The 27,721-nt window shown below is 40.3% G+C and overlaps 1 protein-coding gene across 3 annotated transcripts; it reads left to right on the forward strand.

Annotated features, from left to right (window-relative positions):
* Window positions 1–502: 502 nt before the first annotated feature.
* Window positions 503–27,616, forward strand: abl2 (c-abl oncogene 2, non-receptor tyrosine kinase). Of its 3 annotated transcripts, none has more exons than XM_042005257.1 (11): window positions 503–1,135; window positions 16,658–16,789; window positions 19,007–19,302; window positions 19,492–19,764; window positions 19,987–20,071; window positions 20,245–20,422; window positions 20,523–20,707; window positions 20,825–20,977; window positions 21,648–21,737; window positions 22,138–22,320; window positions 24,880–27,616. In XM_042005257.1, the coding sequence occupies exons 1-11, from the start codon at window positions 922–924 to the stop codon at window positions 26,709–26,711; spliced, it is 3,621 nt and encodes a 1,206-aa protein (XP_041861191.1). In that variant the 5' UTR covers window positions 503–921; the 3' UTR covers window positions 26,712–27,616. The 3 variants fall into 3 exon arrangements, with proteins under 3 accessions (XP_041861191.1, XP_041861192.1, XP_041861194.1); XM_042005258.1 differs by having other exon boundaries at window positions 16,661–16,789; XM_042005260.1 differs by lacking the exon at window positions 24,880–27,616 and adding an exon at window positions 22,384–22,783 and having other exon boundaries at window positions 509–1,135.
* Window positions 27,617–27,721: the final 105 nt, after the last annotated feature.

The raw sequence follows: 27,721 nt of genomic DNA on the forward strand, positions 1-27,721 counted from the left end.
TTGAGCGGAAATTTAGGCCATTTCTAATTTATAGAGCCAGATTCTATTTTTGACACTTTTTTGTGTATTCCCTTACCTTTGTGCCGTTTGATGGTCTTCATATTTTTATTAAAATATGATTTGCCTTTATATCAAAATCAAAATATCTTTATTAAGTGTCCCTTGGGGAAAATTTGTATTGGACAGAGGAAAAATTCGAATGAAATTCGAGTGGGAAATATTTCTTAGACAATTATTAATTTGAGTAGTTATACGTTAATGTGAATTAAATGCACACTAATATTGACCATTTGAACAAAGTAACAGCTTTGCAGGACAAAGAAACTCAATAACTCACTTTTAGTTTCTCGATAAAGCTAAAGGTTTTGCACTTTTTCTTCCTGCACTATGGGATTAAACAGCCCACACGGCCCCCCTAAATGCTAACTGTTGCCTACTGGCGCTACAGGGGTGGAGGATCGCGCTGACAGGGGACCGAGGTGAACCCCCACCTTGTGCAACACATCTTCTATTCTGCGGTAAAGATGGCGGCGTCAGAGGGGGCGCGCAGCGGCCGGACAACGGCAAAACGGTTTTGATTATATACAGTTTTGACCAAGTGTAGGTCGTCAGTTGTCGTAAATTACTGCTCGGACACTATTTGGACCACCGGAATAGAGATAATCGCTGTCACACGTCGGGGTTGTGATTTTATTGTTACAGGCAGGCTGGGTGGGTTTTACTGGTTGCTGCTAACGTTAGCTATCAGGCTAGCCAAGTGAGCTAACACGGAGTAGTTCACGTTAGCTTGGAGGAGAACAGTGGGGAGGGGACTGAGGAAGAGTATTCGGGCCAGGCGGCTTCAGCTTGGGGAATGTGAACCAGAGGAGCACAGGGGGTTTGCTTGGTTTGTCCCAAACGTCCTCACACCAAACTACTGGAATGGGACAGCAGGTAGGACGCGTCGGTGAGGTTACATCGACCGGATTCCAGCCACCACCTCACGCGCCCCAACCAAACCAGGGGAAGGGGAACCGGGGGAGCGGCGCCGGGAGGAGACCCCGAGAACCCGGCTGTAGCACCGCAGCACCGTCAGGCAGGGTTGCTGCAGTCAACGTGCCCGATCCTGGGATCAATATATTCACACAGCATTCAGGTAAACCTATAAATATTTTTTTTCTTTTTTGTACACTTTTTAAAGGCGTGGGTGGCTATGCAAGAGTGTTTTGACTTCTTTATGTGTTTGGTTGCAGTTAGCAAATTCCATGCTATTTGACAATGACGCGTTAGCGGAAATAGCTATGCCATCCAGCCTTAGTTTATATCCCATATATTTACATTTTTCTTAATCAGTTGCATGTGTATACTGAGATGAGTCCATTCATTCAAGTTAATTACTCATATTTGAAACCAGCTTTGACAGCACTGTGATGGGAAATCTGTTTGTGATCTAATGATCTCGAAAGGCACAATGTTTGTGGAAAGAGGAAGAGCCTTCTTTGCTCTGCTTGATGGTCAAAGCTGGAGGTTAGCAACTTTAGTTTCTTTAGACGCCTCTATATGTCACATGATATATGTCATGCCATATCATATTTGGCTTGGAAACGCTAATTCTTGCCTCCGGAAGTTGGCGAGCTATTCAGCTCCATTAACTTTCCATAAAAGCTATATACCGCAGACTCACGTTACAATAGCTAGTGGTTTTCACATACTCACTTACGTCCTCTCTGATATTGTCTAAACGTATAACACACTCAGCAAACAGACTGTACCGTTTAATACATTGTGAAGACTGATTTATTCCCCCCACCTTTTATCACTATCTACACTCGTGGAAACATAAACGTTTTAACCATCTTTAATGTTGTTATAACGTTTTATCTTAATTTCTGGTTTGTCATCTGACACAGAAGGCCTAATTAATAAATGGCACCAACAGAAGAGAGACAGAGAGAGGTAATGTCAGTCACCTGACTCAGCACTACAACTCCTCAACCATGTTTCTGCCTTAAAGCATTTGCAGTGTATTGAAACTGATATCTGCAAACAGATCTTCAGTTTTCTCTCTTTTTTAAGCTGTGGAGAATGGCTTGCCCCCCACCTCTTAGTTTTTCTCCCAAGTCACTATAGCGGTTTTATCTGGGTTCATAAGAAACAGAGGTGACAGAATATAGAACCTTTTTTATATATATACATTACAATTATATTGTGTTACTGATACAGAGCTTTGCTTTCTGCTGCTGATTATTTCACACATGCTACATGGATGTAAAAACTACTGGCCTAGCATGTCTGGTTTCCACTGATGTCCCAGACCAGCTTCCTCCTGCCATTTCAGTGAGCTAGAACACACAGAAGGTGCAACCTTTTGGGAATGGAAAGCATTTCTAATTCCTGGCTCTCACTTCTCAAAAGTAACTGTCCTCACAGACAGACACTAAGTGCAGCACTACTCGCTGTCTGCACTGTTCTGTTCTCTCCGATGTCAGGGCAAGAGTAGCCTTTTTATAGCATCCAGGATGCAGTCACACAGTCACTCTGCAGAGAGACTGCTACTCTTCAAAGCACACAATAATAGAACAAAGACTCTTTAAGTGGGGAAGCTTTGGACTGTGCGCTCAGTCTTTCACTGAATAGCAAATTGACTTTTTCCGCGTAGTCTACTGATGTGATATTGAAGCAGCACTAAATTTTAAAATTTTTATGGGTGATTTTTATGGAATAAATAGGTAGTTTACCAAGTTTTCCCTCAGCAATAACTTTATTAAATTAATTGTTTTTTGTTTGAGATTCACCAGAGAATTTGTCAAGTAAAATTTAAAGTAAATTTTACTTTAATGATCAAAACAAGCAAGTGGTGTTTGTGTGTGTGTGTCTGTCTGTGTGACTGTGTGTGTGTCTGTCTAAAACATTCCTACTGAATGGTATCTAGAATTAGATTGATTTGGGGTAGTTGTGTTAATTCAGCTTTATGACCACTTAATAACATGGTAACATACTTAATCATACCTCCTTTAAGTGTAATTTAAAGGTGCTAGTCTGTGAGGAATGCATGTCTATCTGTTTACTTCATACGTTTGTGTCACTGCCTGTCTTTCAACTATCAGAAGCATTATTTGTGCACACACGTCTGCACATTGGTGAATCAGTTGCGTGCAGCATATTGATAGCTCCAGCCTTTAAGCACTATCAGGATTTCAGAGATCTTAATTGTCACAGAGGGTTTATCTGATTTGCATAGACAAACACTGCTTAGAAAACTTGTGCTTTTGAAGAGTAGTTAACTAGTACTTAAAATAATACTTCACTTTATGGTTTTCTGTATCTGTCACATTGACATCACTTTTCCTAAATTAAACAAATTTTTTTCTATCTTGAAAGTCTAAAAGTGTTGAATTGATTATTCTAGTGATACTGTAAAGATAAATCTTGCCTTGGAAAGTTCTTCATATAAAATCAACAGAGTGACAATATGTATCTATTTTTGGTCTATACAGATCTGGGAAATTGGGGCAGATGAGTAGATTTGAATATTTTTTTGTCTGCAGTTCTAAAGATGCATGTAGAGCCTGCTCTACCTAAAGTCCAAAACTGCTGAAGCTGCCCAAAGGAGAAGTGATATTCTTAAATCCAGGATTGAAGGACCTAAGCTGATTTGCATCATGGGTGAAATTAGATTAGAGACAAATCCACTTTTCTGTGGACCCTAAGAGAGGTATCAAAACCACCAGTGAAATATCAGGGTAAGAAAAAAAATCAGACTTGTGTGACTATAGGCAAGATTTAAATGGGTTTTTAAAGATAATATCATTTAGTAATGATGTATGGATAAAGAGAAACCTTTTAGTACTAATGACTGCCATTAACCACTGGGAGGAGCTATGGACACACCTCTGGGTGAGTCTTGCTAGAAATTAGGACAAAATGCATGAGGCTAACTAATCATCTTAGAGCTGGCACCATGACTGCGTGGTCACATAGATACACAAGGAAAGCAAATATTTTTATTGTGCAGACTGTTTTTTTTTTTTTTTTTTAACAATTAACTACCAAGCCTTTTTCCTTGAACCTGAGACTGAACCTTTTCCGTCAGTCCATTCAGTTGATCAGCCTTTCCTGTCCAGAATTTTAGACTCTGCTGAGCCCTGGCTGTTATGATTGGCCTCTATTCCAAATTTTTCTATGAAGAGTGAAATATCCGTTAATCCCTTATGCTTTTTGGTAAATATGATTTAAATTGTTACTACTTACTAAAGATAGATCAGAGATTTTAACAGATTTCCAGGTAATTATTCTTTATGAAACAAAATAAATGATTAAAAATTTAAAGTTCAGCCCCTTGAGCTGCTTTTTTTTATGTTTCATGTATCTCATCTCCCAGTTGCAGACATAAACCCTTGCATCTGCTCCCAGTCAGCTCTAATCTGTAGTTTCCAAAGCTCCAGATCTAGTGTTTACTACTTGGCCTCAAGTCTGTTGCTTTTATCATTAAAGGGTGAGGATTATTCTGAACAGTTAGTGATTGGCTGTACAGATGGTGAAGCAATCTCTTGCATCTTTCAGCAGGAAAACATCAAGTGTTTTCCTGCTGAAAGACACATTAAACTTTTTAGAAAATTCTAGCCAAATTGTTGTAGTGCCTTCCAGTGAAATCACAGTTTTCGCTCTTGTACTGCAGTGGTTTTTCAGGGAAAAAATTAGATTTGTGAGAAGAAAGGGGCTTGGTCACTGTGCCAAGCCTGTTAAGCACTGGTTTGGTTCCAGGATGAGTACTCTGCTTCTGGCATTATCACTACTGCTTATCTTGTAGGCTGCAGACAGGAGACTTGGCTGGAAATGTACTCTTGCACACACTTAGTACAGGCATTCACACTTGTACAATTATATAGACATTCATACACACTAATTTCTTCCTGTCCTAGTTAGTAAAGCTGTTAAGTTGTACTGCTCCTGCTGATTATTCAGCAAGTCCTAGTCACATAAACATCCTCCAGCTGATCAGTCAGAGAGAAACCCTTTAATCTTGGTGGCCTGTGGCACTACTGCCCTCATATATCCTGTTTAATGCTTATGGGAAAGTCGTTTTTTACCTAGCATTTAGAGATTTCTTTATTTCTTCAAGGCTTAGAGAGCATTTTTAAATTTCATTCAGTTAAATCAAAATATTAAAGCTTAATTACTCATCTGTTGTATGGTAAAATGTAGATTAAATTACATATGATTTTGTAGGCATGTGTTAAATAACCTCCAATTGTTTTTTCAAACAGTCAGATTTAAGCAGTTAAAACCTCCACCCAAAAACAATTTAACCACACCACAGAGATTATAATCTGTGATCCAGATTAGTTCAAGTTCTTGAGTAAAACAAAGAGTGTCTGTTTAAGCTTTGATGAATGTGTTGTGGTTAGCACACCTTTTATACCTGTGCGGAAGTGGTTGCATAAACAAATCGCCAGACATTTTGCGTAATCCTTCACTTAAATTGCCTGATGTATTGATAATATTAGGCAGATCTAGAGTGTACACAGGTCTCAGACATCTGTCATGATATATGTCCATAAATTTGTGCTTACAGAAATTAATTAGAAGAAATATATCCATAATCACAGATATACTGTATTCTGTTCCAAACTTTGAGAGAGCTTCAGTACTGTTAAGGACCTGTGGGTTAGAGTTATCTGAGCTTGCTGTTCTTGTTGAACCAGGGCTTGAAGCTCTGAGCCTAAATCCTCTGCATGTAAATTTAGGGGAAGTTGGCCCATAAATATTTAAACCAGCCTACAGTACACGACATTGTTGCAAATGTCACCCCATCTGTATATCCTACACTTCCTACGCTATGTATCCTTTTATTAAATATAGCAATGCTGGAAGCCACTCATTTGCAAAGTTGAGAGGCCTTCTACAATATTTTAGTATTCTCAAACTCGAATCATGTGCTGAATATCAAACTTCGCCAGCTTCTCAACTATGTACAAACCTCCTGCAGATTACTGCATTGTGAATGAGGTGGGGTTGTTTTTCTTGCCCAGGTCATCATGCCATCCATTCTCTTGACTTTCACATAAAGAAGCGCCTAGCCTTGTTGCCAGCACACATAGAAGGAATCACTTAAATCCTGTTATTAACTCATTTCTAGATAATTCTAGATAACATGCACTGAGGATCAGGGCCAGGTGAGCCATGGTTTAGGGCATAATTTTTCCATTCCTGGATGACCCACTGTCATCTACAGTGGTGTGGAAAAAGTGCTTGTCCCCCTACCTGATTCTTATTTTTTTGCATGTTTGTCACTTTAATGTTTCAGATCAAACAAATTTAAATAATAGTCAAAGAAAAACACCAGTAAATACAAAATGCAGTTTTTTAAATGAAGGTTTTTATTAAAATGAGAGAAAAAAAATCCAAACCTACATGGCCATGTGGGAAAGTGACTGCTCCCTAAAGCTGTAATAGGGCTGCACGATAAGTTGTTGAAAAATCGCGATCTCGATTCACACATGTGATCTCATTTCTACACACAGCGATTCTGAAGCATTTTATATCATGAGCTGTATCACAAAAACGCTCCTAATTTCCTCCCGTATTTTTTTAAGCGTCCCCAAATGCAGCACTGCTGTCCCCTAACCAATGGTAAAGTGCCATTACTACTCATGATTCCGTGGAAGAAGCCCGTCCGCAGGCCAGTGTTTGGAAAGTGTGAGTAAGAGTGAAAAATTTTAATTTAAATGCATAGCAATGGAAATCTAAGCGGTAGTGGTGAGAGTCACCCCTTCGCCGTAACCGAACTTGTAACCAAAAAATGTTCTCAGTGATTTTTTTTTTTTCCAAATAAGGAAAACCTGTAGAAAATGTTTTCAATTGAAATTACTCTGGGAAAAAAAGTGCATATAGAGCCATAAGAAATAAATGCAACAGATCTGAACAGACTTTTTTTTAAAAAAAATTTATTTAATGATGAATTTTGTTTTATATGCAAGAACTAATAGGCTCTGTTGGTTCCAGGTTCAATGTGTGCAATAAGGTCATTTTAAAAAGGTTTTTAATAAACATTGAACCAGTCCAGACCTCAACTTGTCAGTTTTTTGTTTTGTTAAAATTCAGTGCAAAAAAAATGTTGTGAAAAAATCATGCCAGAAAATCGTGATCTAAATTCTGAGCAAAAATCATGATTCACATTTTTTCTGAATCGTGCAGCCCTAGCTAATAACTGGCTGGCCAACTGCAAGGAGGAATTTTGACCCACTCATCTTTGCAGAATTGTTGTAATTCAGCCACATTGGAGGGTTTTCAAGCATGAACCATGTTTTTAAGGTCATGCCACAGCATCTCAATAGGACTGAGGTCAGGACTTTGACTATGCCACTTTTGTTTCTCTTCAGCCATTCAATGGTGGACTTGCGGTTGTGTTTTGGATCATTGTCCTGCTGCAGAACCCAAGTTCACTTCAGCTTGAGGTCACTAACAGATGGCCGGACATTCTCCTTTAAGATTTTTTGGTAGACAGCAGAATTCATAGACTTAACAGCAAGTCTTCCAGGTCGTGAAGCAGCAAAACAGCCCCAAACCATCACACTACCACCACCATATTTAACTGTTGATACGATGTTCTTATTCTGAAATGCAGTGTTACTTTTACACCAGATGTAACGGGACACACACCTTCCATAAAGTTGAACTATTGTCTCGTCAGTCCACAGAGTATTTTCCCAAAAGTGTTGGGGATCATCAAGATGTTTTCTGGCAAAACCGAGACGAGCCTTAATGTTCTTTTGCTCAGCAGTGGTTTTTGTCTTGGAACTCTGCCATGCAGGCGATTTTTGCCCAGTCTCTTATGGTGGAGTCATGAACAGTGACCTTAACTGAGTCAAGTGAGACCTGCAGTTCTGTGGATGTTGTTGTGGGGTCTTTTGTGACCTCTTAGGGGTAATTTTGGTCAGCTGGCCACTCCTGGGAAGGTTCACTACGGTTCCATGGGTTTACCGTTTGTGGATAATGGCGCTCACTGTTGTTTTTCTGGAGTCCCAAAGCTTTAGAAATGGCTTTATAATGTTTTATTGACTGATAAATCACAATTACTTTCTTTCTCATTTGTTCCTGAATTTCTTTGGATCTCAGCATGATATCTAGCTTTTGAGGATCTTTTGGCCTACTTCACTTTGTCAGGCAAGGCCTGTTTAAGTGATTTCTTGATTGAGAACAGGTGTGGCAGTAATCAAGCCTGGGTGTGGCTAGAGAAATTCAACTAACTTATGTTTTAACAAGGGGGGCCAATCACTTTTCCCACACAAGGCCTGGTTTGCATTTTTTTTCTCCCTAACTAATAAAAACCAGGATTTAAAAAATTTAATTTTGTGCTTGCTTGTGTTGTCTTTGGCTAATATATATGTTTGATGATCTGAAAAATTTAAATGTGACAAACATGCAAATAAACAAGACATCAGGAAAGGGGCAAACACTTTTTCACACCACTGTAGGTTTTGACTGATGGTCATCCACTCCCAATATGAAGTATTACCGTGCAGACAGTAGACACAACAATCACATAGAGAACATTTGAAGGTGTTTCAAGCTGTGGCCTGCAAGTGCATGTGTAACTGTTTACTCAGACTGGTTTGCAACACCATTGAATGAGATGGGAATCTGCCAATAATGACGTGAGTGAACTAAAGGGAAAGAACAAGTACTTGCATGTACATTATCTCATTATTTGGTGCACATGTACAGCAGCTTCGTTGGTTATGATATGAATGCCAGCTTAAGACTTATCAGCAAGTAGAAACTATGTTTTCTAACTAATGTACTATGATGAATATGAGGTTCTCAGAAAGAAAAGCATGTCCTCCTTAGCCAGATATGGCTGTAATTAGACTATAGTCATTTGCATAGTCCTTGTGAATAGTAACATACTTATTTCTTCATCCATGGATTTTCTTGTGACTGCTTTAAAATTTACAGATAAAAGTAGCAATACAAATTTTTACCTCCGCCAAGGCGACGTTGGAGAACAAAATTACAATGGCTTGCAGATGTCTGCGCTCTGAGTGCTTCTAGTTTTTAATTTTATTGTTTGTTTTTTGTGCAACCTATTTGTTTTCAGTTAATTGTCTGAACTACAAAACATTAATGAACTAGAAGCACTCAGAGAGCAGACCTCCGCCAAGCAATTGTCATTTAGTTAGACGCTCTAATGGCAAAATTATGTCTATGTGCCACATAGTAAAAAATTCCTGGATCCAGGCGATGATCCGGATCACCCCCACAATCTAGTCATTTGTTCCTTATTCCATTTCCTGAAAATTTAATCAAAATCCGTCCATAACTTTTTCTAATTATGTCGCTAACAGACAAACTAACACTGCTGAATACATGACCTCCACCTTGGTCGAGATAAAAGGCAATACTTTTGACAATATGGTAGAACAATATTTAGTTTTGTTTTTGTTTTTTTATGTTTGTAACACAAAGACATGTACCATAAAATATGTGTCAGAAAAAAGAGGTCTATACATGTTTGTTCTGTTGGATGGTCTCATTTTTTTTTTAATTATTATTTTTTTTTCTTACCCTGTTGAGAGGTTCTCTTACTTTTTATCTTCTTGTTAAGATTTTATGTGGCAAGACTCCCAAGACTTTCAGTGTCTGATCATTGTGATGTTCACATGATTCTCTTGTGTTTTTCAAGTAATGACGCACTGTTGTGAGCACACTACACAGCTTATCTGCAGATGGAACATGATTTTTCACAAAATTGAACTACTGACTCATCTGACCAATCTTCATGAGGCAGTTTCAGCTGTCATGCAGACATATCAGTGTCTGTGTGTTTTGTTCACCTGTTGAAGAGAGCTGACGACTTCTCTTGACAGCTTTTATCTCTCAAGTCTGTCTCAATATTGCACTCAGGAAACATTTAAAAATCAGCCTTCCATCATGATTTAATCAAATTCTGTTTATTTTCCTGACAGACCATAGTTTCTTCACCATGGTCTCCATCATGTTATTTGTTGTATGCTCACCATTTTTCTCTTATTGGCCATAGCTCCACTCTGACTGCTTTTTGAGTTTTATTGCTAAAAGACAGGGACAACCAACACCGCTGAATACACAACCTCCGCCTTGGCAGAGGTAATATGCTTGAGACTAGAATAGAATAGTTGACTGAGATGTCTATTCAAGCATCACAGATCATGTTTTTGACACATTCACACTTAATGATTGGTGATGACTGGTCAAACTGCTAATTTGCCTCAGATCTGGACCATTTCTACTTAATTTCTAACATTTTTATTTTCATTCATTCATTCTCTGACTCGCGGGTAAGCTGGAGCCTATTCCAGCATTTAACAGGTTAGAGGCAGGGTACACCCTGGACAGGTCACCAGTCCATTGCAGGTCCAACACAGATAGACAAACAACCATTCACGCACACACTCACTCCTAGGGAGAATTTAGAGTGACCAATTTACCTGACGCGCATGTCTTTGGACGGTGGGAGGTATCCGTAGAACCTGGAGAGATATACAATATACACGAACATGGGGAGAACATGCAAACTCCACACAGAAAGGCCACCACCCCCAAGATTCGAACCCCCCCAGCCGAGGCTCGAAAGAGCGACCTTCTTACTACGAGGCTGCAGTATTCTGCCACATAAAAATCAGGCTTGCATTCTTGCATTGCAAATCCAATAATTTGAATTTGAAGTATGTCCTCAACTTGAAATCTTTTTGAGAAATCTAGTTGTCTTATTTTGAGCCCTTGCCAAAGTGTAAAGTCCCCTAAATCTGATATCACAAATGTTCAGGGCATTTATTTTTTTTAAGTAAAATTTTAGAGAAACTAGTTTTTATTCAGCTCGCTGATTTTTTTAAACACACAGAATGTCCTTGAGAAATTTCAGTCTGGGTTCAGGGTGAACCACAGCACTGAGACGGCCCTTTCTAAGATTTTAAATGATCTTAGATTAAACTATGACTTAGAGAAGACAACAGTGTTGGTTCTCCTGGATCTAAGTGCTGCTTTTGACACCGTTGACCATACTATTCTTTTATCTGGTTTAAAGCAGCTCGGCCTCTCTGGTACAGTTCACAAGTGGTTCACCTCATACCTCACAGACAGGACATTTATGGTAAGCATGGACACCTACTCCTCTAGGGTCCGGGAGATCACATGTGGTGTGCCCCAGGGTTCGGTTTTGGGCCCAGTGCTTTTTAATCTATACATGCTCCCTCTTGGCGGGGTCATCAGGAGACATGGGGTCAACTTTCATAGCTATGCTGATGACACCCAGCTGTACATCTCCGTGTCTCCTGATGACTCAAGACCAATGGATGCTCTTTTTAACTGTATTTTAGACATCAAATCCTGGATGGCAGAAAACTTTCTCCAGCTTAACCAGGCCAAAACTGAGTTTTTAGTCATCGGTCCTGAGGCCCAGAGAGAGAAACTTTTACCTAAACTACAATCAATGTCTTTTAATCCATCTTCACAAGTAAAAAACTTGGGCGTGATTTTTGACTCTGAGCTGACTTTTATTCCCAATATTAAGAATATTACCAAAATAGGTTTTTATCATTTAAAAAACATTGCCAGAGTGCGCCCAATTCTCTCCCGGGCTAACACAGAGATGCTTATGCATGCTTTTATCACAAGTCGTATTGACTACTGTAATGCCCTGCTTTCTGGTCTTCCCCAAAAAACCATCTCAGGTTTACAACTTCTTCAGAATTCAGCAGCACGTGTCCTGACAAAGACCAGAAGGCGGGCCCATATTACACCCATTTTACGATCACTGCATTGGCTCCCTGTGTGCTTCAGGATCGATTTTAAGGTCATTTTATTAGTTTTTAAATGTCTTAATGGTCTTGGACCTTCTTATCTCTCAGATTTGCTTTTACCCTATGAACCCTCGCGATCCCTGCGGTCCTCCGGCAGTAGACTTTTAGTCATTCCTAGGGTCAGGACACACACCCACGGGGAGGCGTCGTTCCAGTGGCGCGGCCCTCACCTGTGGAACAGTCTGCCGGAGGACCTCAGGGTTGCAGAGAACATTCAGGTTTTTAAGACTCGGTTGAAGACCCATCTATTCAGCTTAGCTTTTAGTTGATATTCAGTTATTTAAGTCTTAATTAGTTTCGTAATATTTGGTTTTATTACTTCTGACGTTTTATACACTGAGTGCTCTTTTACTGCCTTTTATTGTTTCTGGATCCTTCCAGTGTTTCCTCTACGGGGGTCCGTCTGTACTGGGGGTGGTGTCCGGCTGTGGCTGATCGATGCGGTGGGACGTATGTCTTGGCGGTGGGGGCTGGTGTCTCAGCCAGGTCTCCCCGGGCCGCCGTGCTCCTGTGTCCCTGCAGTTGCAGAAACTTGGCAGAATACTGTCCCACCCTTGGTGCAGATGGATCCCCTTCTGATGAGGTTTCCTCATTTGTCCATCTGCACCTGGCATCATGTACTTTGACTTTGAAGGAGTGTGTGTGCGTGTATGGGGGGTGAGGGTGACTGTACGGGAATGTTTTTAAATGTAAGGCGCTTTGAGCCACAATCTTGTACGAAAGGCGCTTTATAAATAAAGTTTTGATTGATTATGCTCAAGTTTGAACATAATAGGGCTAATTTTAAGATAATTTGTGATAATCCTATATGGACATAAGATTAAACAAATTAATGTTGAGCTCTGACAAATTTATGTTGAGCCCCCACCCCCCAGCAAGGTGTCTGTGACTACTATATTCTTTCCTCACATTTTCTGTGAGTGAGCTGCAGGATCTGATCTAGCCTGTCCTTTTGGCTTATGCAATATCTTGTGTACGTAGGTCTCATCCGCAACATTGTCGGAAGGTTTTGTTAGGGCTTCCTGCAGCCAGGCGGCCGTTTATCTCTGCACCACAATCACTATGTGAAGAATTATTTTTGGATGTTATGCTGCTATGTTTTATTCTCCAGCAGCAGCTAAAAATACAACCTTACCTCTCTGTTTGTGGGCTTCAGATACAATCAGTATTGTTTTTGATTAGGGTCTTTAAGTAATGTTATTGTTGTGCTTAATACTTTGGCACATGCTTGTTTTTTGGTGAAGTGATAGTTTTATAGACATTCAGAGGCACAAACTCTCAAACAGCTGCTGGGACAGCCAGGGAAATGGTGTCACTGCTGATTTGTATATATGCAACATGAATATGTGCGTCTTTAAGTTATGTGTTTTGGGAGCAGGGTCACCTCTGTCGCAGCTGTCCTGAGGTTGCAAGCTTGGCATGCCCCTCAGACTTGCAAACACCCTCTCTGCTTTGCTCAACACAAAGCCATAGTTTCTTCAGAACGCACATGTGTTACAGTTCACAGCACACACACACGTGCACATTGTGGCACCCGGGCAGCCACACGACTTACCCTGTGCAGGCCAACTGCTCCCTCAGTCAAACATTTCAGCACATGAAATTTGAGTTTGCCATGAAAAACAACATCTTACTTTGAGTCTGGTCCAAGTAGGATTTAACAGTGATACAGAAAATTATACTGGTTCAAACACCAACAAACAATTTAGTGCATTTTGGTATTTGATTTGAGCCTTGGAATACGTGACTAATTAGTGATGGAGTTTTTTGTTTTAGTCTGTGTCGATTTGATTCCTAAAATTGAGACCTTTGACAAACATGTATGGCAAAATATCACTATATCATTAAAATATTCCTTAGAAGAGTGATGTGATATGCAGCTATGTAAGAGGAGCAGCTTTGACAGTTGGCTCAGCCAGGCTGCAGCAGTTGCAGTCCAGCACATTCACACACCCCCACCCTGCATACACGTGTGCGCACACACACACACATACACACACAGGAGAAAGTGTGGGTCAATTCAACCTCTTCTCCCTAGGGGAAAAAGACCAGCCATCTGCTGTTGGTCTAAGCACTGGTTCAGCCTTCATGCATTCACACGCCATATATATGCCCCACATACAGCACAAGTTTTCTTCGTACCATATCCCTACCTCTACACCCCCCCAACTCAGAAGACACATGTTTTTTGGGGGGTTTTTTTCTCCTCCAACCCTCTACCAGTTTTGCTACTCCTTTAAGTTTGTTAAACCTCTCCGATCATGGATCTGGGATGTCTGTTCTGTCCTTGTGAACCTTGGAAGTCTTGCCATCCTTAGACCACATCAAAACTCATGTTTTTGTTAAAGGAGGGTGCAAATCATAGCTGTGATGTCAGACATTTGGAATTTTGATTTGAGGGCAACTTTGACATATACAGTTTCCTCATGAAATGTCTCATGATGGTGTAGAAAACTGATGTCCACAACTTTGATTTTTGGTTTGTGTTTTTTTTTTTTGTTTTTTGTTTTTTTTGCTGCCCCCCTTCAGTATTTTTGTATTTTACTGTCAAATCAGTGGATTAAGGAGACCAGGGTTTCTGTGCATACTGGATTCTGTAACTAACCAGACAAGGGGAGAAGATGTATTGGGAATTGTGGCTAAGCCAGGTCACAGCCAGTGCAAATCTGCAGTGTATGCTTCTTCAGAACAAAGGTGGGCATATGTTGTATGTAGATATTGTAATATATTTGCATAATAGACTAGACACCGCTACATTCTTTCACCAAAAAGGAGAGATATTTTAAACTTTCATTTTATTGTATCGGTTGGAGCTTAGAAAACGCTGTTTTCTTGAATGCTGTTGTGTAGTTAGATAATGGAAAATAGCTCTCAATTAATTTTTGGGAGCTTTGTGAAAATCTTTGACTGGCCAGCTTAAATAATCTGAGGAGAAATGGTATCTCAGTTTTAACTACATGGAGAGTGAAAAATTACATAATACTGGTATCACAATTTAGGTGATGTTTAGCTTCTGATTTGCTGATAAAGTTTTATATTTTTATTGTCTACTGCTTTTGATAAGGCACTTGTGAGTCATTATATTTCTGTAATTAAAGAAAGTAAAGAAGTAAAGAAATTCTTATAGACTTATTTTTTTCATCTCCCCATGATTTTATAGTTTTTCATTGCTTTCTCTGTAAACACATTTAGAAACTAGAGCTTTCACAAGAACTTGGAACACTCTTAAACTTAAAAAATGCATTATAATTTTTGCATATTTTAATTTGTGCAATATAAACTTGAAGAACACATTGTTTTTTCTGTTAAAAAAAATCAGAGAATTGCTTGGTTATGTTTGAGACATGTCTTTCATTGAATTTTTTTTTATATCACCTGATGGCCGTTCGCCACTTTTCCACTGCAGGAACTTTTTCCTTTACCTAGAAAAATCTCAGCACATTTCCTTCGACATTACCTAGGTACAGATAAAACAAACTTTTCCTCACCCCCAAACTTTCCCTGAAAAAAAAAAAAAAAAAAAACAGGGAGAGGGGATAGGACTTTTCAGATTTCCCTTGATTCTTGAGGGGAAGAGCGGTGTGAACTCTGATCATTGAGACTTGCAGCATTCTGCATTTCAGAGCATAAGCCAGCATGCAGCTGCAAACAAGTTTATTTTACGTCTACAAACTTAACTCCGTGTTATGATTGTTTGAAAAATGGAACTGTATTCGCCTCTACATGCAGCTGGAGAAGTGGATGGAGGCTCTCTTGAGGGTATTTACTGAGGACGTGACTTCAAGTCACCAACTCAGTGTTGGAAGAAAAGTCAGCAAGATGGTGGAGCTGAATGTAGAGCACACAGGAACAAATTTGGGAAAATTTAAGAAAGTGAAACAACACAGCTGAAAGAATAGCCAAAGTGGGTCAGACCACCAAACCAACCAACCAACCAACCAACCAGTGATATCAACCTGACTAGAATAGATTTTCCAGAGCTCTGCAGTATGGTGGAAATACAAACCATTCAGATTAACAGGAATTCTTTTACCTTTGTAAATAAATTATGGGTAATTAAAAAATACCAGAAAGTGTCAGTGGGAAAACCCCCTGTTGTTAAAATTTTCTGTTTGCTGGAACTTGCTTTTACTGCCATGCTTTCTCTCCTTTTTGAAACCCTCTATTTCAGTGTCATCATGTATATGGAGCAACTGTCCAGACATGCAGCAACTCAGGCAGCTGCTGTCGTGGTCTTAGCATACACTAACTCATCATTGTGTCTAAGGAAGTACAGTGTCTTGCTCAAATCTTTCCTATCCTAGAAGCTATGTTGCTCCTCCCTCTTTCTTTCCTTTATATACTCAAATAAAGAACACTCCCACCTCAGATCTTACCTGGCTCAGGCTAGACACAGCAAGTTGCTGTGTATAGCCAGTGATAACAGATTTACTGAGAGTGGATTTAGTAACATGATGCTTTTAAGGTGCCTGCAAGCAAGCAGCAGTTTTGAAGATGAGTGGACAGCTCTGAACAGCCTTAATCTTCGCACAGGGTTCAGGCAGGAGACTCAGCCTGGACAGCCAGGTAGAAAATCTGCAGTGTAGTGTTAAGATTTTAGAGAAATGTTTTCATTTAAAAGTTGTCAGATATGCCACTAGACTGCCTGTAGCTCAGGACTTTGTTTTAGAATAGAAGAAGCTCAGTTTCTCCTGATGAGTAAAAACAGTACTTCTTGTTATTTTCTTACTGTTGTCTAAGTCATTATTGGTCTGTGAAAATCTTAATGTTCAGGCAGAATTTTTTTTCCTGAGAGTTTATCTTCATTTTGCTGACTCTTGTCTTTTCCTCTTCCCTAGAAGCTCTGACAGAGGCAGTTCGCTGGAGCTCCAAGGAGAATCTACTGGGGGCAGCTGAGAGCGACCCAAACCTCTTTGTTGCACTTTATGACTTTGTTGCTAGTGGCGACAACACACTCAGCATCACCAAAGGTAAGAAGAGAATATAAAAAGTTACTTGGGCCATAAGTCCAGTTTAATGAAGATGTTTATCATTTAGCTATTTCACAAATTAGATTTATGTCATGTGCTAAAATACAGCTTTTGTTCTACTGCATTCTTTCCAAATACCATAATCCAAGGTTGTTGCTTAGAAACATAATGCCACTCTACTTGAATTCTTTCCATGTCACAACCACACCTTCGTGAGAAACTGTTAGGATTTCTTTGAGCAGAGTACAGTGAAGAGTCATCAGTGGCATCATTCATGTGTAGCAAGGGATTGGCACATCAGCAACACCTAGAAACAATCACTTACATAATTATTCCAGAGGGATGTTGTGTGTCAGTCATGCTTATGTCAATGCGCAAGCAACTAAAAAGTCATACCGTACCATTCTACTCTTAGGCTCTATATATATATATATATATATATATATATATATATATATATATATATATATATGCTTATGCAGGCTACAACTAGGGAATGGTATCTAAAATCCAGTTGAGACTTTGACTGAGAAACTGGTAATTCTTCAACTAGTAGGTCTTTTACTTCACTCCGATATTTTTTCTTCAGCTGGAACTCGTTCTCTCTCTCTCTTTGAGCAACAATTAATCAGTCAACCATTTGTACAAGGACTTGTTACAGTGTTATTTAGAATCAGTCAGGCTTGTGTCGTCAACCAACTTAAAATATTTTAACGTGGCAGTGTTTTAATTCATCATTTTAAGACTTCAATGGCAGCTGCTTGAGATGGAAATGATGTTTAGACCCTGAGTCATGAAGTGAAAATGAGATTTGGTCCCACATGCAAGCACACATGCACTCCCAGGCTTCACTGAATTTTTCCTATACGCCCCGCTCTTTCCTCTGTAATGGCCCAGTGTGCCTCTGATGCTGTATTAGTATAAAATCGGTTCAACTGTAATAATAACAGGTGGCTAGGCACATGCCCATATCTGGGACTGATCATTGTCTCTTCTTCTTGCTACGCCTAACCAGGCTAAGCCAGACAAGAATGGTGGTTGGGTGGGATGGGTGTGGATAATAATCTCTTTAAAGTAGTTCCCTGCACTACAAATTCAGTGTGCTTAGTTTTAATAGCCTGACTTGCAGCTGTGGTTAGTGGTTGCATTTTTAGTGTGTCATGGTGGTCTTACTAACCAGACTTGTTTACCCACCCCCCTAATCAAATGTTTACTTTATTGCAGTGTGCTGATTATGTTAAGTCTTTTACTCAAACCAAATAGTAGCTACTTGTAACAGTTTAACGTGGTGTGCAACTTCATGTAACCAAAAGCTTCATTAAAAATCATCTTAAACCTTTTGTGACATCATATATTTCTTAATATGTATAAGGCACATTCATCAGTGCAGCAGAGATCCTACTTATTTTACAGACAAGTTCCCCTGGACTTGATTTTAACTACAAGTAGTCTGAGTGTCATATTTCTGCTTTTAACCTTGTCAGGCTGTTGGGAAATCTTGTCTGTCATTATTATAAACTCCTGTGCAGTTATTTGGCATCTAATGAGCTTTTAACAGACACATTCTTCAACTTGGCTCCTGAATCAGATGTCATTGTCACCCTCTAGTATTCATTTTCCTTTACTCCTATCTGTTACTTAACTGGCAGCACTGATCACTTCTCCCTTCACTGTTTTGCCATATTGAAACTCCTTCCAGCACATCAGCCTCTCTGCTCCTTCATGTCTCCCGCACTGACGTCAGAGGCATACAAGGACAACAGGCCAAGTCACTACATGCCTGGTTTTCCCTAACCCTCCCTGACAGATATTCTGTTTACCCAACTCTGCCATTGTTCCATTGCCTTTTAATGTAGTTTTTCCGAGAGGCGAGTCATTTTCATGACACCTCTTACTTCTATGTGGCTGCGTATTTATGGTGTCATGGCGAACTGGTGACCACCGAGGAAGTTATTTTATAAACTGTGTTTCTGAAATTTCATAATTAGCTTACGATTACCTTTGTATCTTTGACAAATATTTATATGAGCAGCTTGTAAGATTTATTTAAGTAATCTAAGTGCTTTCTAGTCCCTTAAATAAGTAATCTAAGTGCTTTCTAGTCCCTTTAATAAAGTGCACTTTAACAGTACACATAATTGAAAACAAAGCCTTGATTATTTCTTTCTGGATACCAAGCCCTACTATTCATTAAATTGTTCCACCTCCTGTGTCCAGGTGAGAAGCTGCGTGTGCTAGGCTACAACCAGAATGGAGAATGGAGTGAAGTACGGTCCAAGAATGGCCAGGGTTGGGTGCCTTCCAACTACATCACACCAGTGAACAGCCTGGAGAAGCATAGCTGGTACCATGGGCCTGTTTCCCGTAGTGCTGCTGAGTACCTGCTGTCTTCCCTTATCAATGGCAGCTTTCTGGTCCGGGAAAGCGAAAGCAGCCCCGGGCAGCTGTCCATATCTCTGCGTTATGAAGGCAGAGTGTACCACTACAGGATCAACACAGCCACTGATGGAAAGGTAATAGCTTGAATGACTGGCAGCCTAGTCTTATTTGAGTGATCGAATTAGCCAACCAAAGTGATATTTTGTAATTTTGTGTTTGTTTGCTTGTTTTTGCTTTCCAGCTGTAAGTTCAGTTCAGCAGACTCGTCAGTCGGTTTATTTTCTGGTCAGTTTATAATCTTGACATCAATGCCTCCTTTTCAGGTGTATGTGACATCTGAAAGCCGTTTTGCCACTCTGGCTGAGCTGGTCCACCACCATTCCACTGTGCCCGATGGCTTAGTCACTACACTGCACTACCCGGCACCCAAATGTAATAAGCCCACAGTGTACGGTGTGTCACCCATCCATGATAAGTGGGAGATGGAGCGCACAGACATCACCATGAAACACAAGCTAGGAGGCGGCCAGTATGGGGAGGTGTATGTTGGCGTGTGGAAAAAGTACAACCTCACAGTGGCAGTCAAAACACTCAAGGTTGTACCAGCATTTCCTACACAGCTAATTTGATTGCAACAATGATTGATTTTTGACTAAAATGAATGTTCATGTTTGGCAAAAATTCTCTAAACATATTTAGTTGTGAATGACTGCATGTGAGCATAAATTGTTATATATCGCCACCTGCAGGTAGATGTAGGTATTACACATGCTGTCTATTAATTCTGTGTGCTGCATTTTCCATCTCTGCGTTGACAGGAGGACACGATGGAAGTTGAAGAGTTTCTAAAAGAAGCAGCTGTAATGAAAGAGGTTAAACACCCAAACCTTGTTCAGCTGCTCGGTTAGTATTGATCAACAGCACTGCCTGTTTTCTACTGTATTCACAGCATTTGTTTTTTCACTTGTTTAAAATCTAAATTTTACATCTCTTTCTTAAACCTAACTGTTCAAAGAGTATTTATTTCTAGACATTCTAAGAGGTTTCACATCTTCTACCTGCTGCCTTTCACACAGGTGTGTGTACATTGGAACCTCCATTCTACATTGTGACAGAGTACATGCCACATGGTAACTTATTGGACTACTTGAGAGATTGTGAAAAGGCAGAGGTGAATGCTGTGGTTCTGCTTTACATGGCCACACAGATCTCCTCTGCAATGGAATACCTGGAGAAGAAGAACTTTATACACAGGTAAGAGCGTAGTTCTTGGGGGGGGGGGTCTAACTTCTTAATTCTTTTTCCTCATTTATCAACTATTATCTCCCTCTGTCCTCCTTGCTTTACCTACCAGGGATCTCGCAGCAAGGAACTGCCTGGTTGGGGAGAATCATGTTGTGAAAGTTGCAGACTTTGGTCTGAGTCGGTTGATGACAGGAGACACTTACACTGCTCATGCTGGAGCCAAGTTCCCCATCAAATGGACGGCACCAGAGAGCCTTGCCTACAACACATTCTCCATCAAGTCTGATGTCTGGGGTGAGAAATACATTTTTATGTTTTCTTATTTATTCCTGTTTTTAATTTTATTTCAATGCGCTCATGTTAGATAATCTTTTTTTCTTTTTTTTTCTTTTTTTTTCTTTTTCTTTCCAGCTTTTGGGGTACTATTATGGGAAATTGCCACCTATGGCATGTCTCCATACCCAGGCATTGATTTGTCACTGGTCTATGATCTCCTGGAGAAAGGTTATCGCATGGAGCAACCAGAAGGATGCCCACCCAAAGTTTATGAACTGATGAGGGCTTGTGAGTACCATCTATCTTACCAACCATTTATTAACCAAGTTATTGCACTTAATTTGAAAGGCATGTTACAGACACTGACAGTACAGATTTAAAAAACAAAAAAATAAATAAAAGAAGTACAATTTTATTTCATCCACAAGACCTGCTAGGGTCATGTTTATGCTGTAGCGTAGCAAATCTGAATCAGTTGGACTGGGAGCTGTGAAGATGTAACCTAGCAAGCTCCCTTGTACACAGTCTGCATAATGTGCAGTTGAGCTCATATATGAAGATAGCATGTATTTTACAGGGAATTCACAGCGAGAAAGTATGCACATTGCTGACATTTCAATTATGTGACTGCTGCAAAACAGAAACGTTACAAACATTTGATACTGAGGAAGAGAGGTCGCTGAACACAAAGACACCAATAACAATGTCAAGTTAGAGAGGAAACAAAATCTGGGAAAGTGGAACATGTATAAAGAACAAAAATGGGCTTTGTTGTGCTTAGCCAAATACTAGGTTTGTACTTAACAGCCAAGTATTTATTATATAATGTCCTGTATCACATGCATCACCTCTTTCCTTAAACTAAAAGTTATTTTTCACATTTATAACATGTCTGACACATGTTATTGACATTGTGCTTTCTTGTAATAACATACTTTTGTTTGTGTTTTTGTACTAGGCTGGCAGTGGAGCCTGTTGGATCGGCCTTCGTTTGCAGAAATCCACCAAGCCTTTGAGACAATGTTCCATGACTCCAGCATTTCTGAAGGTACAATTGCAAGTAACATAAGCCCATCTGTTGGTCTTTTCTTATGTTTAGAACCTCCTTTCAGGAACTTTAAAACAGGATAACTTATTTAGCTAAATATAGAATATAAATCTTGGTATGTACATTTTTAAGCCTTACAGCTCCCCTTTTTGTTTGTTGTTTTTGTCTTTTAGAAGATAATTGATAAGTTCTCAATCTTAGAGGGAAAAATTAATAATGAAGGAAAAACCTGATGTACAACAGGAGGGAAAAGAGAAACTTCAACTGGCTTGAACAGACCATGTAATGATTAATGACCTTGCAGATTTATACTGATTTTAATTGGTCATTAAAGGCACGGTTGTTGCATTATTGTGGATCTGAATAAAAGCTGACTGTCTACAAATAATCTTCTTTGCAGAAGTAGCAGAGGAGCTTTGTAAGACGGCCTCTTCTAGTCACTGTGGACCACTGCACTCTTTCAGTCATGATATGCCCCTGTTGCCTTCCAAATCTCGCACGCTCCACAAGCACACCGAAAACAAGGAAAACATCGAGGGTGGACTGGATGCGCGTTCTGACCCCGGCACACACAGTCACTCAGGTACAGCCAGGCATGCCCACCTTACTACCAACTGGTTGGGTAAAACACTTTATGATTCTGCAGGTAAGCCAGAGGACAATGATAAACAGGGACAGCAGCAGCGCCACCAAGCTCGCCGTTTGAGAAGGAGGGCCATCATTTTCTTCACCCACTGATCACTGCTGTTAGCATCTGTCATGCTTTAGATAAGCCTCCACTGTGGCAGGCCCTCCTAGAATGGCCTGAAAAAGGGCCGACAAATGGCCAACAATTTGCAGTGTTTCAGCACTTTTGGAAAATATTTGATATCTTAAGTTTTTTTAATCACATTTGACTTTTAAGCTCTTTAATCAGCAGTGAAACATCTGACACCACAAAGTAGGGCATGAAAAATTGGAAGGACAAATTACAAATGTAGACTTTAAATAAACGTGTATTTGACTAAACTGAAATTGATAAACAATAAAAGAATTGTAGCATCTTTGAAGTGTGTTCCATCCTTACCATCACTGTGAGGAACTGGGAATAATGAAGAGAAAGAAAATACTGTTCTTTTTATTACAAGAGTCCTTTGTCATCCACCATCTACCAAAGTCCATCTTAAAATTCAGCATACAATAAACCGAGTCATATTTGTCTTTCCTGCCAGCCTCTTTGGTCTTTTGGAAGATCTACTACTGATACCAGCGCTTTGCTACAAAATAAATCAGCTTCATCTATCCGAAATGTTCCTCACACTTTCCAAGAAATGTTCAAGTCAGTAATATGATTTGTGTTATGGCTTTTTGCAAGCATTCAAAAGTGCACTATTTTTATACCCAAATGAACCCTTTTTCCTTCACTATGACACACATGTTCATGAAGTATCAGTATTCTGAATAAACTTTTTTTGTTTAATTTTTTTTTTTTTTGGTGCCTCTCCTTTTTGCTGCGTTAATATTTTTTCTATATCTAGGCTCATGCTGGTAACTAATGTTTGCTAACCCTTGCTGTGTATTTTTTAAATGGGTTATTGTTTGTTTATTTATTTAAATAACATGTTTTTCTATTTGTGTCTGTGTCTGTACTTGTCTTTTCTTTGTCACCAAGGAAATTGTGTTTAGCCTTTATGTTTGTATTTTTACCAATAAAGGAAAAAATTGTGTATATAAATTTATATAGCCCTGAAAAGTCACTCCCTTGTAATTGTAAGGTTTATATATCGGGATATAACAAATAGGCTGCAGGGTGGTGTGGCAGTTGGCATAGTAGCCTCACAAATAGAAGCCTCTAGAATACTCTGAGGTGACCATGAACTTGGCATACCAATGACTGCAAGGTGTCTAGGTCTAAAGAACAAGCCCAAATCCTTCAACTCTCCACGACCGTGCTGGACAGTTGGTGTGAGGTGTGTGCTGATATGTTGTTTATAAAGACCAAACATTTCCATTATGGCCTGTCCCAAGGAAATTGTTTTAGAAGTCTGTTCAATTTATCACATGCTTTTTATCAGCAGTATCTGACTGCCCAGTACTCCTACATAAGCAGTAAGATTGAACTTGCCACACAGATTTTTTTGTTGTATATTTAAAAAAAAAAAAAGGATGGCATAATATGCTGAGCTCTGATTGCATTAACCCCATTTTAAGACCTTATAATGACCAGGTAGGGTTTTTTTGTTTTGTTTTTTATGTCCCAATAAGTGAAACCATTGCATTGTATGAGGGTGGGCTCTATTTACAGAACAATATGTAGCACTGAGTATTCAACTTCTTAAGCAAAAACTGGTCTGATTAAAATAAAAACTACCAGTTTTCATCACTGGCTGTCTGTAGTTGTAAGACTATGTTTAAATCACAAGTACACAGTCTGACAATGTATGTAAAAAAATATTCCAAATATATTTTCATTTGCTGAATATTTTAAGTAAATGTTCACAATGCAGATGAAAAGGGAGTAAAATATATACTTGCACACAGTATACTTGACACGGGTATTCCATCATGTCCATTTCTGTGTTTTTCATTTAAATGTAAATATATATTTAATAAGTTATGCAGTTTCTCTTTAGATTATTCTAATCCTATTTCATTCTTTAAAAATTGTTCAACAATTCTACTGATTTAAAAGTCAGCAGTATTGTAAAGATGCCTGTCTTTGATGCTGTGAAACTCTGCTCCATCTCATCAGAAGAGGCTGCACAGTTTCTGTTTGGCATTTGTAATCGGCTGGTCTATTAAGTGTATTTAATAATCTCTTCTCTTATAAGAACAGCTTGTAAATCATTGAATTAATATGGGCATGCACAGAACAGGCTTGGACTCAAAATTTCTATTGACTCTTGAAATGCTTTTTCCTTGGACATGAGTCCCAAAGGAGGAAAGAAAAGTTTTCCACCTTATTACAGTAACATGCAGCTATTTAGTATGAGCAACCATGTATAGAGCATATTCTGAGACTGAAGTGTGCGAGGCTCAAGATTTCCATTTCTCATTCCTTTTATGATATTAAGATACCTTTAAACAAAGATGGATGTGCTCCAGCTGAGTTCAGCCTGGTCGTGTTTTGTGATTGTAATCCATTCATTTCTTCTCTCTCCAGGCTGGGCGTCTGTATTGCTTGGAGGGGATAGCCGGTCAGGCAGCTCTCCAGCCCTTCCCAGAAAACAGCAGCCACGAGATAAATCCCCTAACAGCCTTTTGGAAGATGCACAGGATATGGGCACATTTACACGAGACCGCAAGACTGGCTTCTTTAGCTCCTTCATGAAGAAGAAATCTTTCTCCTCGTCCTCCTCCTCACCATCTTCACAACACCAACAGAACCTTCCAACGCCACCCAAGAGGAGTAGTTCCTTCCGGGATATGGAAACACAGCCCACCAAGAAATACGAGCCCACAGCTGATTTCAGCGCTCCTCCTCCCTTGCCACAGTCAGACAGTTTAGGAGGGTTTTCTGCCTCTCCTTCTCACTCCCATGGGGAACCCACCCAGACACAGTCCCGCTGCTGTGGGGCTGCTTTTGGACAGAAACCCTCTGGTGGAGGTCTTGGCTCTCAGCTGACAAGTGGTAGCAGCTGGGGTGGACTGGCTGGCTTTTTCACCCCCAGGCTCATCAAAAAGACACTTGGACTACGGACTGGAAAGACGGCCTCTTCAGAGGAGGGTAGTAGTATAATTGGTGGACCAAAACCTTTCCCTAGGTCCAATTCTACCTCCTCAATGTCAGCTGGACTGCCCGACCTAGAGCGCATGGCTTTGACTTTACCTAGGAACCGCAGTGCTAAGCCCCCTCTGGAGAGAACTGCTTCCACAACCTCTCAGCCGGAGAACGGGGCTGCACGGCCCTCAGACACTCCGCTGAGGAGGATGGATGAGGGGACTGCGCAGATCAGGGAAAGGCCCAAAGCCAAGCTGCTACCTCGGGGCACTGCTGCAGGGGTGAGGGCACCAGGGGTTGGGGGGGAGGTGGGGGAATCAGACAACCTGTCTCGGGTCAAAGAGGGTAAGGAGGAGAGTGGAGGGTTGGACAGGCAGCAAAGCTGGCCATCTCCCTCTAAGACTTCCAGTTTGAGCATGTCATCGGCTTCAGGAGGTGTTCCAACTCATAATCACAAAGTTCCAGTCTTGATCTCCCCCACACTGAAGCATAGCCCAGCCGACGTGCACTTAGTCGGGCTAGACTCTCAGGGGAACCGCTTCAAACTGCTGTCTGAGCACCAAGGCGACCGAGACAGACCAAGACTCATCAAACCCAAATGTGCTCCTCCTCCTCCTCCAACTCTGCGCAATCTGCAACACTCCTACAGCGGTGATGGAGAGGAGCAGGTCAGTGGAACACCTGTAGAAGTAAATGGAGATACATTAAAAGGTCACAGGTCAGGGCGAACATCAGGAGGAGCAGTAACAGGTAGACCGTCAGTGCCACCACCACAAGTGCCTCCTGCATCTACCACCTCCCTTTCCTCTTCATGCCCTGCCAGCACCAACACTACTCCCACCAAAATGGCCAATGGCGCCGCCCCCACTGCCTCCTCACACACAGCACCGTCTGCTGGTTCCAAGGTTGCACTACGGCGAACCAGACAGCAGGTGGAGAGGGTGCCCCTGGAGCGGGTTAGCCGTGAGGCCTTGCTGGAGTGCGCCGAGGGCCTGAGCAGCGCACTAAATTCCAGCTCTGAAAATACCTCCAGCACCCAGGTGCTGGATGCTGGCCACCAGCTGCTAGACTACTGCTCAGGTTATGTGGACTGCATCCCTCAAATGAGGAACAAATTTGCCTTTCGAGCAGCAGTGGGCAAGCTGGAGCTCAGCCTGCAGGAACTGAGGGCCTCATCATCAGGAGGGGGAGGGCTGAGCGGTTTGGGATCCAACACTGTGGTAGACAACTTACACAGCTGTATTAAAGAGATTAGTGACGTAGTACAGAGGTAGCCACTGTGACAACACCAGTTGTCACCTCTAACTATCAGACAGTTCACTTATATTCCTCTTTTTTAAGTTTTAATTTCAATGACAGCTTTTTGGGGGACAAAATGAGATAACTCTCTAAAGTACCTCAAATGAATCACTACAATATATAATTTTTATAATGTTTACAAAAATACTCCATAAAATGCCAGTGTGGACACCAACTTTGCTCTCAAATGTAAATATTGAGAAGAGATATTACACCAAACAAAATGTGGTTTAAGTCACGCCATGCAACGTTTTGCTACAAGTTTCCATTTGGCCATGATAAAGGCCTCTTTGTTATCTGAATGTCAAGCGTCTCAGCTGTGTGTAGCTAGCCAAGAGAGGAGGTAAAACTCACCCTGCTTATCTGTCGGTCTATAACATGCTGAGCAAGAATGATGGTGGTTTTGGCCAGCCTTACTCAAATACAAAACAGTTTAATCTTTTCATCTGTTTCACAAGTATGTGAATCATCAACTGAATGTTTTTGTTTCCCAATCCCATTTTATCATTGTGTTTTGTGTCTTGAAATTTAAGTGACCACAAGCTAAAAGTAAGTTAAAAAAAAATAAAGATTGCAATGTAAATGCAAGGGAAAGGGAATCTGCATTTAGTATGAGTCAATGTTTGGGGTCTCAAATCGAAATTTTCTTTATGTGTACAGATATTTTCTTAGCTGGACAAACAGGATCAAATTATAAATCTCAAAACTGATTTTGTTAGTATTGGATTAAAGCCTGCTTTTTTGTTTTGTAGAATAATCAGCTGCTTTGACAGTGACATTCCCAGACATCCAGGTGAAACTGTTGCAATAGGGGGATAATTTACATTAGTGTTTTCAATCTTGGTCCTCAGTACCCACTGCCCTGCATGTTTGCTCCAACCCAGCTGTAGCAAATGAATTGATCCTCTCAAGAGGCTGTCATCAAGGGTCTGGTTGAAAAGTGCTTTTTTGCTTAACTAAATTAAATGATCTGGAAGTGTCTAAG

The sequence above is a fragment of the Melanotaenia boesemani genome, chromosome 14, assembly GCF_017639745.1.
Source record: "Melanotaenia boesemani isolate fMelBoe1 chromosome 14, fMelBoe1.pri, whole genome shotgun sequence".
NCBI lineage: Eukaryota > Metazoa > Chordata > Actinopteri > Atheriniformes > Melanotaeniidae > Melanotaenia > Melanotaenia boesemani.

Excerpts from the sequence above, each read along its gene's own strand:
- abl2 (XM_042005257.1), top strand. The coding sequence starts at position 922 with ATGGGACAGCAGGTAGGACGCGTCGGTGAGGTTACATCGACCGGATTC. Across the intron at positions 19,765-19,986 it reads TGGCAGTCAAAACACTCAAG|GAGGACACGATGGAAGTTGA; the intron begins GTTGTACCAGCA and ends CTGCGTTGACAG. Across the intron at positions 20,423-20,522 it reads AAGAAGAACTTTATACACAG|GGATCTCGCAGCAAGGAACT; the intron begins GTAAGAGCGTAG and ends TTTACCTACCAG.